The 17,795-nt window shown below is 36.7% G+C and overlaps 1 protein-coding gene across 8 annotated transcripts in view; it reads right to left on the bottom strand.

Annotated features, from left to right (window-relative positions):
- Positions 1 to 2,420: 2,420 nt before the first annotated feature.
- Positions 2,421 to 17,795, bottom strand: part of LOC121421751 (signal peptide, CUB and EGF-like domain-containing protein 1) — a 53,377-nt gene continuing 38,002 nt past the window's right edge. For 7 of the 8 annotated variants that reach the window (XM_041616542.1, XM_041616548.1, XM_041616546.1 and 4 more), the window contains 14 exons: positions 17,527 to 17,649; positions 16,857 to 16,973; positions 16,508 to 16,630; positions 15,826 to 16,032; positions 15,026 to 15,271; positions 12,318 to 12,512; positions 10,360 to 10,566; positions 9,783 to 9,947; positions 9,241 to 9,408; positions 7,788 to 7,949; positions 7,225 to 7,422; positions 5,605 to 5,757; positions 5,177 to 5,256; positions 2,421 to 4,704 (listed from right to left, as the gene is read on the bottom strand). In XM_041616542.1, the coding sequence (XP_041472476.1) occupies positions 4,504 to 4,704; positions 5,177 to 5,256; positions 5,605 to 5,757; positions 7,225 to 7,422; positions 7,788 to 7,949; positions 9,241 to 9,408; positions 9,783 to 9,947; positions 10,360 to 10,566; positions 12,318 to 12,512; positions 15,026 to 15,271; positions 15,826 to 16,032; positions 16,508 to 16,630; positions 16,857 to 16,973; positions 17,527 to 17,649 (2,345 nt within the window). In that variant the 3' untranslated portion in view covers positions 2,421 to 4,503. The remainder of the gene's footprint in view (positions 4,705 to 5,176; positions 5,257 to 5,604; positions 5,758 to 7,224; positions 7,423 to 7,787; positions 7,950 to 9,240; positions 9,409 to 9,782; positions 9,948 to 10,359; positions 10,567 to 12,317; positions 12,513 to 15,025; positions 15,272 to 15,825; positions 16,033 to 16,507; positions 16,631 to 16,856; positions 16,974 to 17,526; positions 17,650 to 17,795) is intronic. The other variant, XM_041616543.1, reaches the window with a different exon arrangement.

Below are 17,795 nucleotides of genomic sequence, written 5' to 3'. Positions count from 1 at the left end.
TTATTTTTATTTGGAGTAAGGACCAAATTAATTTCAAATCGTAGCGAAGCATACAATTGTTAGTGAAGTCATTACGACTAGATACTAAATTTGCTTTTATCTAAAAAGGATGATAGTATATTCAGATTTAAAAAGTATCTTTACATTTAAAATGTTAGAATTAAGTGAAAAAGATTGTAATGTAACATTTTTGGATGATTGTAAGCTTTTATTTTTATTTGGAGTAAAGGCCAAATTAATTTCAAATCGTAGCGAAGCATCCGATTGTTATGACGTCATTACGACTACATATTAAATTTGCTTTTATTCTAATAAGGATGATACCATGTCTCAATAATAGTATCAATTTCTACTACGTTTTATTCCAAAATTGGGTCGCAGACCAATCGTAAGGAGTGTGATGGCCTTTAGATTGGTTTTCCAAGCTAATGTCACAGAAACAATAATCGTTATCAAATTATGACATAACTTCACAAGAGAAAACTGTGGTAAGAAGGTACACCCCTACATAGAACACCACACAAGCCACTTTACTCTGGTGTTTGGTGTTCAACATCTATGGATGTTATTGCAACGCCTTTGGTCGTTACTTTTACACTCTTCACTGCAAAAACACCGGTGTTGATTTAACACCAGCTCGGTATCTATATCGGTCCACACCAGAGAGGTGTTCAAACAACACAGGTTAAGAATCAAACGATATTGGTTTAACACTAATTAGTGTTGCTTCAATGGCAAATTGGTGTTAGCCTAACGCCAAACCGGTGTTGTTTCAACAACTCTATGGCCCGGTGTGGACCGATATAGATACCAGGCTGGTGTTTTTGCAGAATTCGGTGTTCAATCTCTGGTAACTTTAACAAATCAGGGTGTGGTCCTCTAGTAGAGACACCAAGTGATGTCAGTTTTAATGCTCAACTACAGGTGTCACATGAAATTGATACATTTTCAAACATGTAGAATGTGCTCCACGAAACAACTTAACACTCTAAAAAATGAAGTGCTCATTTAGCACTTAATGAGTGCTGATTTAGTCATTCAAATTTGAACTAGAATATCAGCTCTCAAAGTGCAGTCACTATACAAGGACATAAAGTGCTTAATGAGCACTTCATTTTTTAGAGTGTAGTTCAGTGAGCTGTAATTATACAATTTCAAGCTAGTTTTCCTCCCAAGAAAAAACAAAAGTTAAAGTAGACATCTAGTGTAACATCAAGACTTTAGTCTAGACAAAATTGTCATGCTACAGTACACAAAAATGTTGTTTGTATTGTGAAAGGTGTGAAATGTTTGATTGCATAGCGAAGCATAATTATACGGATATATAGTCGTGCAGAACAATGTTTATATATCTACATACTTTGGACGCAAGAGACTGATGAAACATATTTAGCACAAGCTGGAATACTATGACATCATCAAGATATCTATTATGGTTATTATATATCACTCGGTATAAAACCTATTCTTTAATCACTGGTCCCCGACTTATGAAAAGAGTTGTGATTATCTGATCGGTCTCATCTGTGGAAAGCCTGCGACGCCAACATCTAGAGTGCTTATCTGTTTGACAAGTTAAAGGTGTGTTCTAGTGCTGCAAATCAGGTGGCATGTTCGGGTTAGGTTCGGTTCGGCAGGGTTCGGAGGTGCCAAGTTCAGCAAACTGCCGTTCGGTGCGGCAGTTCGGCTACAGCATTAGTGTGTTCTAAATATGGTATTTTGTCATGCATGTATCATCGTCTTGAGAAAGTCAGTGTGCTCATCACTGGTTCCTACGAGATTAAGCATTTTTAGTTAATGGCTTTCCATACTTGACATTAATGGCTTTCCATAGTTGAGACTGATTGGATCAATCGTAACTCTTTGTGAAACAAAGCCTTGGTCTGCCCGTTGGCAACACATATGTTATACATTATGAGCCGACTCGTATACAGGGGGACCAGTTAGTATAATACATGAAATATCATTAAATAAAGGCCATTTTTATGCTTATCATCAAAATTGAATACACTCTGCCAATTTTACTGATGGTTAAAGCTATTCTTTACAAAATGTTTATTATGTTACTATGACAACTACAAGTTCAACAATTTTAACAGATGCAATTCTATGAATACATATTTTTGCACTAAATATTGATTGATAAATTATATTTTATTAAAATTTTTAATACAATTGCTTTTGTTATCAATTCAGTTTGGGAGTGATTTTTGTTTTTCGATCTTCGGTAATAAATAATGAGTGATGTATAGCGTTCTAGATATTTAAAAAGGCAAAAACCTGGAGTCACAAGACTAAGATTAATTTAGACTAGCTGCCTAAAATGTTACATCTACATGTAGTCGCAATACACAATCCAATAAAAAAATGTTAAGATTTCACTGTCAAGATTACTTCAGCCGTGTTCACACAATTTTTTAAATATAGGCCTACATGTAACTGACAAAGCGCGTTAGACTTCTAATAGTCCATCTATTTCATAGACTTAAATAAACTTTTAGCCCCGACTCCTGTGTTTTGATACTTATGAGTCTACCAGAGCAAATAGATGACATTCATGTGGTCTACAGACCGTTGGTCTACTTTTCAGGTATGTCAATACCACCTGGGATAAACCCACTTGTTCCACTATTAATGTGGTCTTATAGCCGTTCAGTCTACGCTAGACTTGGTCTAATACTCACGTTTTCTCAATCTTCATTTAGTCAAATGTCGAGTTAGTCTAATTTCCACTTTGTCTAATCATTCTCTTTTTCTTTGTCAAACGAAAATTTGATTCATAAACAGTTCATCTAATAGTGGTCTGAGACTAAGCGGATACGCGATTACATTGGTATGACCTGGAAATTAGACACTAAGCCAAGTAGATATTACATAACTGGGTTTAACCACAATATGAATTATATATATTGGCAAATTGTCAAATTAGAGCAAATACTAAGTAGACGTTCTGGTATTAGACAAATTAGCATTAGACCATGAAGGATGAGACAAAATGAAAAGTAGCCGAAACGGGTGTAGACCAAGTAGCAATTTACTATATAAATGCTCTCTGCAGATCACCGTAAATGAGTTTAAACATAGCTCGACATAGTATACATTTAGAGTACAGGCCTTAGGCTCAGTGCAGGAGAAACAACACTAAACCACCATGGGAACATGAAAAATAAAGAAATTTACAATGAAAATGTACAGAATAATTAAATATCTTTTCTCTTTTAAAATACAAATTTCCTCTCTTTAATGCCAAGCCTAGACAAGAAGGAATAATACTACAAGTACGTATTGGTTAAGTACTTATATATTTGGTGGTACTGTCATTTGGAACATGAAAAAATTAATAAGAACCAACATCAAGAAACATTCTCAATGATTGATACAATATAGAATAAAAAAAGTTCTTCCTCTTTCTCCTTTTTTTATTATAATAATATTTCCCTCCAAAATTAAACAAAAATATACTTTCTTTTCAACTAACAATTTCGCTAGAATTCAAATTGATGAAATTAATTAAATAGACGATCGTGGTGCATACGGGAAAGTAAAAATTTAGTGACGAAAGCGTCATACTCATTGAACATGATTTATACAAAATGAATCACAAAGATACATGTTGGGTAAAACAAAGTCTTCGGGTTATCGAACGACAAGTGGTAATGTTGGGGAAACAAGATAACTTAGCATTTTCAAAAGACTGGGGAATTCTGTTTTAGAGAATTTAAGAACTTATTCCTTGCCCCCCCAAAAAAAATAGTAACAAAACTGCTGAGGTGGGGGGAAAAACCTTTGTTTACAAGTCGAGAGTCAAAACTGCTATAAACCTTGCTTCCAGGGAGGGATCAATTCAAAGTTAGTGGGGCATGGTGATCAAATTTTCTGACAACGCCCGCCTGACGAACGGAAGGTCGTAAGTTCTAAGTCATAGTTAGTCATAACAAAGACTTGAAAATGGGACTCTCTTCAATCAAGGCGCTACGCATTTCGGAACGGACAAGGGTATGTTATGCAGGACCGAATGGGAAAACAGTCCATAAGAGCTGAAATGGTTACCCTGGGTAAAGGATGAAGTTGTAACTATTTTATAATAGGTCAAAATGCCATCAGAAACTAGATGACGCTTGTGAACCAGCAGGTGCCATCTTCAAGTAGCAGTTAGAAGGATGTCCTTAAAGGTTGGCCGAGCTGCCAACTTTGATACCCAGCTACGGGAAAAACTTACTGAAAAAGGAGGGGGAACTATCTCAATTACACACGAACCAATGAAAGCGATCAATGTATGAATCGGGGAGACGTTGACAATATGCAGTTTTTCACTCGAAAATCCGTCGATTTTCAGGGAGCCTCCTTGGCAGTCCCTCCCTGACAGGGAGACTTGGCAGCCCCGGACTGGTTGATAGGGAAGACAGTCAATACGTGACAAAGCAAAGCGGTAGAACACAAGCACAGGGGACACAGTTCGTTCTAGATCATCCTAGCTTCGCAATGACATGGCAGGACAGAATGTTAATCCCATGTACCGGAAGTTACTAGATCCTTGTGTCCTGGAGGGAACATCTCCTCAGGATAGAGGAACCTGGCCACCTTATTCCTTAGGAGTTTGATGAAGGAACGTGGTAGGATCGATCTTGATTCCTCTAGTCTGTAGTTGTCGTATATCTCCGGATGTGCTATGACCTCTAATAATGCTGTTAGGACCTCTTTATTCTACACAGTAAAGGCAAATGATAAAAGAAAAAATATCTATATTATATTCAGGAGTACAAAACAACTTGTGAGATAATGATACTTTATTTTGATTGTTAAATGGTGCTTATTGCATCTAAACGACATATCTTAGTGCTTTACCGTCGCACCATTAGGCCCTACCTCGGTCATTAGATTCTTGCTTGCCTGCTTATGATACATGCATAATCTCCACTCCTTGGGTAGTATTCCAGCAATGAGTTGTCATGACACTCTAATTGCTAAGCAAATGACATGTTAAAATCTGAGATAACAAGTGTGAATTATTTGGGCAGACTTTTATCCCCCATGCCGCTTTCTCGACAACCCAGAAGACACAAAGAAAACTCTATAGAGTTTTATTCCAATGCAGATCTTGGTACATACGGTTTGATGTGTCCGAACAATTCCCGGTGGTGCTTCATTAGACCATAATACTTTTGATTATACAAACCTTTAGAATTTCTTGGTGATACTCTGATTCATATAGCCTTCCATCCCCTACGATGTCTTTCATTAGATCTTCATACGTTTCTGAAAGAGGCAGAGTAAACAGTTCATCAAATTAAGCATCCAGCTCAAGCTCATACCTATAAAAACTTTATCTGATTAAAGTGGGTATTGGCATTTTTAAGGCCTAAATAAAATCTCCTATATTACAAGTGAGATTTGATACTTAAAATCTGAGATTCCTTTCATAAAATTCACAAATTAGCTCCAAGCAACAATACTTGGTCAAAATATAAAGTTAATATCTTGGATAATATCAATTTTAAAAAGTACATGAAATAAATTATTGTAATCGATGACCTAAAAGCGTTGGTAATTTATGAGTATTCTTGTGATCAAGGCAGTATAAAATCAGCTAAATTGTCAACTTACCATCATACATCGCGTAGTGTATTCGGAAGCCTTTGGCTGCATGTGCTGCGTCTGTTGTGAACCTGATCCACACTCGTTTAGACTGTGCAAGGAACGCGATGGGACGCGTAACATTCTCACATGTCTCAAATGACGTTGTAGAATAAGGCGATGCTGCAAGAAAAGGAAATACCAAAAAATGTCAACCCTGCTAGAAAGGACAGTGTCACAGTGTGTTCAAAGTGGGTTTTTGATGTGTTCTTAGTGTGTTCATAGTGTGCTTATACTGTGTTCACAGTGTGTTCTTAGTGTGTTTACAGTGTGTTTATAGTGTGTTCACAGTGTAATCTTAGTGTGTTTACAGTGTGTTCACACTGTGTTCTTAAGTGTGGTCACATTGTGTTATTAGGGTGTTCACAATGTGCTTACAGTGTGTTCACAGTGTGTTTACAGATTGGTCCCGGTGTGTTTACAGTGAGTTCTAAGTGTGTTTACAGTGTGTCCAGTGTGTTCACATTGTGGTCTTATCGTGATCACATCGTATTCTTAGTGTGTTCACAGTGTGTTCTTATTGTGTTTACAGTGTAAACACATTGTGTTCTTAGTGTGGTCACAATGTGTTCTAAGGGTGTTCACAGTGTGCTTAGTGTGTTCACAGTGTGTTTTTTGTGTGTTCCCAATAAGTTTTATGTGTGTTCACAGTGTGTCTTTTGTGTGTTCACAATAAGTTTTATGTGTGTTCACAGTGTTCACAGTGTGTTCAGTTTGTTCACATTGTATTATTGTGGTCACATTGTGTTCTTAGGGTGCTTACAGTGTGTTTGCAGTGTGGTTATAATGTGCATTCTCAGTGTGTTTAGTACATTAACAGTGTGTTTACAGTTTGTTCATAATATGTTCAAAGTGCGTTTTGATGTGTTGTCAATGTGTTCACAGTGTGTTTTCAGTGTGTTCATAATCTGTTTACAGTGTGTTCATAGTGTGTGCACATTGTGTTCTTAATGTGTTAAGAGCATGTTCACAGTGTTTTCTTAGTGTATTCTCAGTGAGTTCACAGTGAGTCCACATAGTATTCTCAGTGTGTCTACAGTGTGTTCAGTATGTTTAAATTGTGTTCACAGTGTGTTTACAGTGTGTGCAGTGTGATTAAAGTGTGTTCACAGTGTGTTCATAGTGCATATGCATATTCACTGTGTGTTCAGTGAATTGATACCGTGTTCACGGTGTGGTCATAGTGAGTACTCAAACTACAGATCGTGTTCACAGTGTGTTCACAATGTGTCCAGTGTGTTCACAGCGAGTTCAGTCTGTTTACATAGTAGAAAATGATAATTTGCTGGAGATAATTTCTTAACTTTCCCAGATTTGGAGCTTTTAGGGGGGAAAACAATTTCCATATTTTCTTACTTAATTTTTTTGACCATGTGACCCCTGTTATGATAGAAACAATATATCAAGCAGTAAATAAATGTTGCATATCATAGTGATTATGTTTTTATTACTATTACTATTTTTTAGTAAAATTAATATCATTGTTATCAATATTATTACTATTATTACTATAATTTTTATCTCATCGATATCATTGTTTTGTTATATAATTATCATTATTATAATTGGGGGGTTATTTAAAACTCTTACCTGTTTTTCTAATGACCACAATGTCACCGCATTGGTCCTCCCTTCGTAGGAAGATCTCTGAAACTACAAAGATGACCTTTCGACCCTTTGGTGGTTTGATATGCCACGTGCAGTCGACATTGGCAGGGTAATCCCCGGGAAAGTTTGGTGTCTCGATGTATCCGACGTACTGGCCAATCTCAGCTCTGCATGTCGTATCTGAATAATGGACAATGGAATGATATTAAAAGCAATATAACACAAAGCACATTTTAAATAATATCTAGATATAACATAACTAATAAAATCATAAGGTGGCAGTACAGCAGAAGAAGGAGAAAAGGAAGAAGAAGAAGGAGAGAAGAAGTAGAAGAAGAAAAATAAGATGTTGAAGCAGATGAAGAAAAAGAAGAAGTAGAAGACGAAGAAGAAGAATAAAGAAGAAACAGAAGAAGAGGGAGAAGGAGTCGAAGAAGATAAGAAGAAGAGTAAGAACAAGGACAACATTATTTAAAATATTGCATTTAATATGTGCGTTTTCTAATGATAAATGTAAATAAATGAACTCGAAACCCTTGAATCACCTTTGCATTGATCTCCATCAGCGACTCCATTCTCATCCGTGGTTGTGTTGCCAGGGCAACGGATGCAGTAGTTCATGGCAGGGTGTGGTTGGTACCATCCTCTGGGGCATCTCTCGCAAGAGTGGGTTGTGACGTTGTAATACGTGCCAGGTCCACAGTGTTCTGCATTAGAGGATGTAGAATTCCATTCTCAATCATCTTCTTTCATCACAAACATTAATTTTTAATTCTGGGCCCCGTCTTACAAAGAGTTACAATTGATCCAATCAATCGTAACTCTATGGAAATCCATTAGTGTCATAATTTTTTCAATAGGAAATTTGCAAAATGTCCTTTGTAAACAAAGGAAAACACACCAAATTGTCAAGTAATCAATGACTCTATGGATATACATTCATATCTAGAACAATTTTCGAACAAACATGCATTTCATATGTTGACTTTGCTGGCTTTCCATAGTTGTGATTGATCGGATCAATCGCAAATCTTTGTAAGACGGGCCCCTGAATATATATCTCAATTCCGCATTACTAACTTAATTTGTTAAATGCATTTAACTTCATGTGTGGCTGCCGTGTCCTCAAGCATAAACATGAATATTAGTTGAGTATTTCTGACTTTTATCATGTTAACATTTCATTTAGCCTTCTCTTTTCCTGAGCGTAGTCAAAATTGTTTGATTCCTTCCATTTGTCTTTTGATTTTCCTGCACTGTTAGAAAATTTATCCTTAAAAAATAAAAGAAGTTCCTGCAGCAGAGTCTCGAGAACACCTGTAATCTCACCAGATTGCTTAATCTTACAGGAAATTGGCATTTGGTGTATGGAACCTTACAATTTTCCTTTAATAAAATACCCTTTTCCCCTTTTCAAACAGAACTGTTCTGTTAAATCGCAGAAAAATTCCTGTTTTATGAATTTACAGAATGATTCTGTTATTGCTTTTTACAAAATCTTCTTTCTTTTTTTTCCTGTAAAATCAGTTTTTTTAACAGTGTGTATTCTTTGTCTACGATAAGATGCAGTTTTTATTTACACTTATTATACTATGTAATTACTTTTTTTAGATTTATGTGTAAATATCATGTCCTTTTATACATGAGCAAGAAGAAAAACGGTGTCCTGATCTTGTTTTCCTGTTTATATATATTTGAAAGAAATTAAATCACATCAAATAAATATCACTTCTTGTAATGACAGTGTTCATTTTGCAAATATAGAATATTGAATGTATCCCAGTTAAAGTATCGTCTATTTCATTTTGCTTTTGTCACATGTTTTATAATTATTTTAGTCATTTGTTTGAAATGTTTAATTCTGGTAATACATTATCATAATTTGATAAGTTTCAACAAATACATATCTAAGCAATAATAATCGTGATCAAACATAGATTAAGCCCCTATGATCAACCGCTACGTTTCATTATGTTAAAGATGCGAACCCTTTCTTACCTTTTGCTAGACAGTCAGCAAATGAAGTAGCTCCATAGAACCGGGTCAGTAGTCCACCGTTACATGGTAGGCAATGTGTACGACCAGACTCGGGTTGATATGACCCTACTGGACACGGGTCACATGGCTGGAAACCATCTACAGAGTTTTCGCCAGGTCGGCATTGCCCTATGACATAAGGATTGTAAAAATAGAATTCTTATTTACCAAGGGTAGCCGCTTCAGCTCATATGAACTTTATGAAAGTCCATTGTTATTTAATTCTTTACCTAATTGCATAATCGGTAGCAAATCTTTAAAAAACAAATTTGAGAGAAAATTTTAACAAAACAAATCTGTTGATGAAATGTAATGCATTTGCCAACACATATATTTCACTTGTCTACTTGTACTACCCGTCTTCCTAAAAACTAATTTCCTTCTCTGTTTTTGTTTCTTAAATTTTTGTTGGGTCATTTTTTTTGGCTATATTTTCTTGCTAACAAGAGTAGATAGCAAAAAGAGGAAAGAGAGAAATAAGATAAAAGGGAAATTAATCACACCTCCGCATTCTGTTATATGACGGGCCCCGGTCACATCAAACTGTTGATCCTGTTGGGGGCACATGCGGCATTCTAACTGTCCTTCCTCATCCTGATAGGTTCCCGCTGCACAGGGGAGACAGCCCCCACTCCTAGCGTGGTAATAGGTACCCATGCTGCAGGCCACTATATTACGAATGAACAGAATTAAAACAATATCGAATTAAAAGGGCATTAAATTTCAGCTTTTATTTGCCGATTTGACTATTGATATTCCTTTTTATTTCTTCCATACCGCACGCATCTGGAAATTTCACGTGCGACTCTAAGGGGGTGTTGCAAGAAAATATTGCAATCAATCGCAAATATTCTGTTGCAATTTAACAATTGATTGATCACTTTTAACTATAGCAAGTCAGACTACCTTCCTTGTTTCATGGACCAGATTTGCAATCAATCGCATATTTGCAATTAATTGCACGGCATGTGCTTGATTTCGGGAACAAAAAATTGACTTGCGATTGATTGCAAATATTATTTTCCTGCAACGCCCCATTAGTCATACTTATCACTTTGTGAAAGAGCCCCCGTCACTCACCACATCGACCTGCATCGATCATTACATGGCCCAGTGGACAGCTAGCTTCGGAGACATCGGTCACGTTGAGGTTCCGACTCATCTCGTACTCGTTGCCGTCGATCTGAACTACGAAATGATCTCGTTCGATGGCCCTCCGTAGCTTGGTGATCAACCGTTTCATCTTTCGTTCCGACTTCTTGCGTACACATTCCAAATCACATCGGGCTAGAGAACAGATGACAGAGAGAAAATGGCGTGTCTCGTAAAACTACAATAAAGGTACAACACTCTACTTCCTTGCTAAACATGCCCAATGTACGATTTATTCATGAAATCAATCCAACAATACAATGATTTATTTTAGCTATAACACAATATGTTTGGGACTCCCAAAGACGCGGAGCATGTAAAGGGCGGGCATTAAAGAAAGGAATTATCAAAACAAGGAAACAGTATACAAAACATTACAACAACAAAAAGTACTGGTGAATAAAAGCATTTACGAATTACAAATTTACGAATTTACAAATTAGAGAGTGAACTCTGGAAACAGAATTATAACAAATAATCAAACTCCCGGGGGGCCACTTACATTGACGAGTGGATACCATGCGCGACCAAAAAAACACGTAAAAAGGATGTCTTTTTCACGAACGGGGACGTTACGTGCGTAACGTGATAAGGGTGTCAAAAACACACAAAAAATGAAAAAAAGGGTATCTATTTCGCGAGGAAAATTACGTGTTTAGGGTCGAATTTGTGGGGATGATAAAACAAAATTAAAATGTTTTATAAAGGATGTCCTTTTTTGCCCCAACACTTCGTGTTTAGAGTCCGATTTGCGCGACTTGTAGAAGGTGTTATCGTACTAAACCAAATAAGGTAAAGCCGACGACCGAAAGGCCCGTAACAATAAAACATTCCTGTACTTGTTTAGGTGTTCATTTCAGGGAATATTTGCCAAAAGTATCGTTTTATTTCCTATACTTGTTAAGGGTAGGGTTTAACACGCCATTTCTTGTTAAGGGGTGCATTTTCAGAATATGGAAATTACGTGTTTAGGGTGCATTTCGAGACCTTATGGTCGCGCATGGTATCCACTCGTGAATGGAAGTGCCCCCCCCCCCCGGATCAAACTGCAGACCCCACCTATTGACGCACCTGCGGCCCTAACACACACACATACAAATATGGCAAGATTTAAAACAAGATATTCGTAATTCCTACAATAAGTAGTTTCACTTTTTTCCAAATATTTTTTCCGAATGATTACAACCTGCAAGAGCGTTCACAACTTGCTCTATATCATAAAACGCGCACCCTATAATTTAACAGTAGGCCACGTAACTCAATTTGGTTGGAGCAAGGAACTTACTTTTTGCTGATTAATGAATGAATTTTGAGGAAACCCAGATCAAAACGATGGTATATTTTATTTTCTTCAGTGTCAGAACATCGGATCTCCGAATCTACTACTTCCATACGCTGCAAAAACGCCGGTGTTAATTTAACGCCAGCCTGGTATCTATATCGGAACACACTGGTGAGAGAGGTGTTGACACATCGCTGGTTTGGCGATAGGCTAACACCAATTTGGGATTTAAGCAACACTATAGTGTTAAGCCAACATCGCTTTGATTCAACACTTCTCTGGTATCTTCCGATGTAGATGCCAGTCTGGCGTTAAATTAACATCGGCGTTTTTGCAGCGTATGGAAGTAGTAGATTCGGAGATCCGATGTTCTGACAATGAAGAAAATTAAATATACCATCGTTTTGATCTGGGTTTCCTCAAAATTCATTCATAAATCAGCAAAAAGTAAGTTCCTTCCTCCAACCAAATTGAGTTACATGGCCTACTGTTAAATTATAGAGTGCGCGTTTCATAGTATAGAGCAAGTTGTGAACGCTCTTGCAGATTGTACACATCCGGAAAAAGTATTTGAAAAAAATGACAGTTCAAATGAAATCCTTACACGTCTCTCCACTGAGCCTGGCTTTGATGACGATCTCCACATAAGCCGTGATCAATGATCCACTTCCCCCATCATCCGTGATCGAGGAGGACGACGATGTCAGTCGACCAGCCATTCGTTTTCTCCTCGCAGCAGGTTGTTGATCACAGCTAAGATTGAGGAAACTCACCTCACAATCTCTCCGACATCCTCCGGCTATAAAAGATTAAAGTATAGAGGTTATCCGTTTTCGCAAAGAATATATATAACTCTCCTCAATCGAACTTCAAAAAACTTAGCTTTAATTATTTATTTGTTTTCGTACTATTTCGGCACATTTCAACTTTTTAATTATTTATATTTGTTTATATTTATATATTCATTATTTAAGTCATTTATTTATTTATTTATTCAGTATTGGGGAAGGGTTAATTTAAACAATATTTTTCGACGTATAAGCTGTAAGATTTCGGTCGTAAAAGCCCTTTGCCCTCAATTACAAAAGGATATGCAATAGAGACAAAACATCTTAATGATTTACCATACATTTTTAGAAAGGAAACTAACAAAATTTACATCTTTTTTAATGAGTTTAAATAAATATTTTCAGGAATGACGTCAGAAAAATCTTGCAACCCTGAATTAAAATGGGATTCCAACGGAGACAAAATATTAAAATCATTAAAAATTTTGAGAAAGGAAAAAATAGATATAAACAGACATTTTCAATATGGAATTTAAAAAAATCTTTTAGGAAATGACGTCATAGAATGTAAACAAAATCATAATCACAACATATGAAAGCAAAGAAAAAAAACATGCATGAGAAATTACATGCATATAAAGTAAGTCAGTACTATCGAAGGTGAAAACTCGAGATGTCAATTCTTCACTATTATTTAAATGCTCTATTGTATCAAATTTCAAATGTTCATCGAGTTGATAATGAAGCAACGCTAGTAAAATCGATCGAACAAAATATGATCGTGATTTCACAATGTTTTAAAAGAAAGATTAACCCCGTTGTACACTCATTGGAGGATACATCGATCTATTAAAAAATTAATATGTTGTATACTTTGTGCCATACCATCGGTTCTCTTTTTTGTATACCACAAAAAAAAATCAATAGCAAGTGACCGTCTCATTTGATATCATAATTTTCTGAAATGGTTGACATTGTTTTTGATTGATCTTTCTCACCGCTTTCAAATCAACCTGTTGGCAATTTATAAAAAAAAAAATACAGTTGAGATCATTACTTCTGAGACATCATTACAGTGAAAAAAACACATCGGTGTTGATTTAACACCAGCCTGTTATCTTTATCGGTCCAAACCAGAGAGTTGTTGAAAAAAAACAGTTTAGATTCAAACCGATATTGGTTTAACGCTAATTGGTGATGCTTAATTGCCAAATTGTTGTTAGCCTCACGCCAAATTGGTGTTGTTTCAACACCTCTCTGATGTGGACCGATATAAATACCAGGCTAGTTTTAAATTAAGTGTAATATCATATTCAAAACAAAGACCAGCCAATTGTAGTAAAAAGAAACATGATCTTTAAAAAAGACAACTTTATACACTTATCAATGAAAATATTTTTATAGCACATCATACAGAAGGGTACTAAAAGAACTACTAAAAACGGTCATTAATCATTCCAGCTATACTTAATTTTCATGCAGGTTATTCTGGGTAGGTATGCACTAATAAACATGGAAAATAGAAAAGTGCCGAACTAGTCTATTAGAGCAAACAAGTGTACTAAAGCATCATGCAGAAAGGATTTGAGATGGAAGTGGGTATCATTAAAGAGATTTGGTTTACAAGGGCGCTTTTATAGCATGTATTTTTTTTCTCTTTTTTTGTCTGGTTTAATCTCATTAAATATTTTAATGTATTAGGGCCTTGAGAAGACTAATGCAAGAGCATTGCTCTCACTTCTTTATTTCTCACATTTAATTGAAACTTGTCATTTGGCACACAATAAAAAAAAATCATTGGAATATCACTCAATATTTCCCCAACATAGATTCTTTAAAGCGCCCTCTCTTGAATAAAAAGGGATAGGGACATGCCATAAGAAGTGCCGAGAAAGAGGATAACGATATCGGGTTTGAAGTCAGATAACCATGGGGAAAAGACGATAACATGATCAGAGGGTAAACATTAACATGGAACTCACGGTATAAGGCGTTTGACCCGACCCGACCCTGTTGACACACCATTTCCGGGGCATAGGTGAGAGGTCATGGCACTTTTTTTAACATTCGAAATATTGAGGGCTGTAAAAATGCGAACCTAAGTTCTCAAAAATCCTTCTCGGGATTGAATTGTGAATGTGAGAGCATTATGGTGCAAGGCCTATTTTCAACATGCAAATAAAAAAATAACTTTAAAAAGCATGATCTTGTGGCAAATTTTTAGTCAATTTTCGTTCAACTGCAAAAGGCTTCAACTAAAAAAAATATTTGCAATGAATTTATGACAGCAATCAGAACATCCAAAAACGTGCCTCGGCGAGTTTCATTCATGGATGTCAATGAATGTGTTCAATGAAATTGTGTGCAATAAAAAAAGGTTTTGCGAATTTGTGGTTCATTCCATTCAAACTATTCTTTGTGCCTCTGTATTTGTGAATATCGTGGAAGAGAAATGTAAGCGTGTACTAGTATGTCAAGACTGTGCTTTCAGATAATTGGTTTCGGTGCAGAAACGGCGTTTTACCGTCACTGGCGAGGAGGGATGTAGAATTGAAGCCACGGCTCTCCCATGCCGCCGATGAGGGCGCTGGTGGGTCAGCAGGGTCAAAGGTCGACTCAGTGTTAGACTCGTCGGGCAGGCTTTCAGTACCTGATAACTTTTGGTTGATGGTTTTGGAAAGTTGGCGTGTGACCCGTCGCTGTAGCTCACAACGGCTGGTGGAGAAGAAAAGGCGTGCCTTTCGACTAACCATTGGGACGTCAGTCGAAGCTGAAACGAAGTAAACAAAATAGTGAATTACAAGAGCTGCGTTCAGATACTAAACGGATATTTTAGCGCTTTGTTATGAGGGTTAAATTAATGTAACTGTTATTGCTATCATTAATATTGTACTATCACAAATATATATATATATATATATTGATTTGTGAAGGTTTTATTCGGTGTGTCAGGGAAACACTTAACCGATCCCTTTTAAAACAGTCAATCATCAACATTTCCCGTCCGACAAGTTCTTATCGGCGGAGAATCACTCTTACTGTGTTACCTGTCGAATATAAAGTGACTTAAACGTCTGACTAATCTCTTCATGGGACGCTCATATGGGCAACATCTTGATCAACACAGAATATATACCTATTCTAACCCTCTACATGAATGTTCACATTTTATTAGGCTTTACCTAGATGATTGGAAGATGCGTCCACCTTGGCACCAGGAGTATCTTAACAGACGTATATAGTTCCCCCTCCTAACTATAACCAGTATCTGGTTACCTGACATCCTGGCGCCACTGTGTGTCCAGTGACATTCCAATATCTTACCTGAACAGCTAGGAAGTGTATCATTGGTCGCGCCATGAGTCCATTCGAAATGCGTACTCTCGCCGCATTGGTAGTTGAACGTTCCTTGTCCTGAAGCTATAAAGTGCGAGTTGGACTCGCAGAATAGAGAACAGACCTCGTCGGTACCCTCTGTGGCGCACTGGAGGATGGCACGGGCTGGTGTCCTCAGCGGAAGACATCGAGTGGCTGCTCGTTCGAAATATAGGTATTAGGAAGATAAAAGTATGAGTGTTATACACTTCCTATGTAAGGTGCACAATGTACAGACATTTCTGGCGTGCTCTTATATAGTGAATAGGGACTTTACGTTTTAGGACGGGAAAGTTCCCGATATTAACCATTAATGAGAATTAAGTCGAGCATGTGAATAATGTAAACTATCAAATGCTCAAAATGCTACACAACAAAGATATACAAAGAGATCTACAGTCCTAGTTATGTTACAGACACACAAACGAAACCATTTAAAAACGAACCGGTATGATGCTATTGTCAATAACGTAAAAGTTTTGGCTAGCCTTGAGTCAATTTCGCTTGTGTCAATTGGCATTAATGAGATCATCACATAGGAAGACACCTTTACGACGATGGGCATGAATATTTCAATGGCATATATTCTTGGGAGATACTAAGAAAATCACAAACAAGATATAATCAATACCTATACAATCTTTCCTATTTGGATGAAGTTTAAAACCTTCTCTGCAGAAACACTCGTAGCTTCCCTGTGTATTATGACAACCATGCTGACATCCTCCGTTGTTGATCGAACATTCGTCAACATCTAAAGAGAAAAAAGAAAGTTTGTAATGATTATGTTCATGTAGAGAGAATGCATTTTGTGAAAGAAATCGCGGGAGCTGATGGTTGACAGTGAACAAAGAACTTGATGACTATCACAAGATAATAATAATAATAACGATAATGGTAAGAACGAAAATTGTAAATGTTACACATGGTTCCACAAGGATACACAGTAGGGCCAGCACTGTTCATGAGAATCCACCTACCTCCGCAGTGTGTTATTCCATACGCTTGGAAGCCTGCATCGCAAAGGCATCTAAAGCTTCCCGGGAGATTGACGCAGGAGTGATCACAGGTATCGTTCATAGCGCATTCATTAACATCTATATAAAACAAAGAAAACACCAACAATGATACACGATGGTTAACGATTAATCGCTAATTTGAAAGAACAATTCTGATTGGTTCCAAGCCACTCTACTTTGCAAAATGCGCATGCAACTGTGACCATGGTAGGCCAATTAATTTAGCGATTAATCGCCAAGCTTTTTGTTACGAGCCAATTGTGAATAATCTACATATGTATTCGATCTAACCATCCTTGACATATCTGAAAGTGGGAAAGGTCCACAGCAATATAAAGACAGTTTCTTGGATAAGGTTAAAAACCACCATCGGGTAAGATGATATGACATTCTCCATTAATTCAAAGTTTGATGCAAAATGCATTTCACACCAAATTTTCACCAATAATATAACAAAGGTGAAATATAAGACAGCATAATAATGAAATGAAAAGTTTTGATAAAACATTGATGGTTATCGGTTTCCTTTTGGGGTCTTTCGGAACGCAGTTAAAAGACGGTAGGTTTTACGATGGTTGGTCAGGTCACCGCAAAGTCTAGGTTTTTTTTTGTTGTTGTTGTTGTTGCTTACCTTCACATGCTAGTCCTTCCGACGTAAGCTTGTACCCTTTGGGACATGTACATTCATATGAACCTAAACGATTCGTACAAATGTGTGAGCAGCCGCCATTATCCACCATACACTCGTCACGGTCTGAAATAAAGATTCAATTTCAATTTATTACAACCATAAAATATAATAAAATATAACACATATATTAGCATCAAACGAGATGGTTATTTATTTATTTATTTATTCATTCTTGTATTATATACCCAGGGTCGTCTCTCTAGTATAGA

This window comes from Lytechinus variegatus, chromosome 9, assembly GCF_018143015.1.
Source record: "Lytechinus variegatus isolate NC3 chromosome 9, Lvar_3.0, whole genome shotgun sequence".
NCBI classification, from domain to species: domain Eukaryota; kingdom Metazoa; phylum Echinodermata; class Echinoidea; order Temnopleuroida; family Toxopneustidae; genus Lytechinus; species Lytechinus variegatus.
This window is presented reverse-complemented; position numbering and strand designations above follow the sequence as displayed.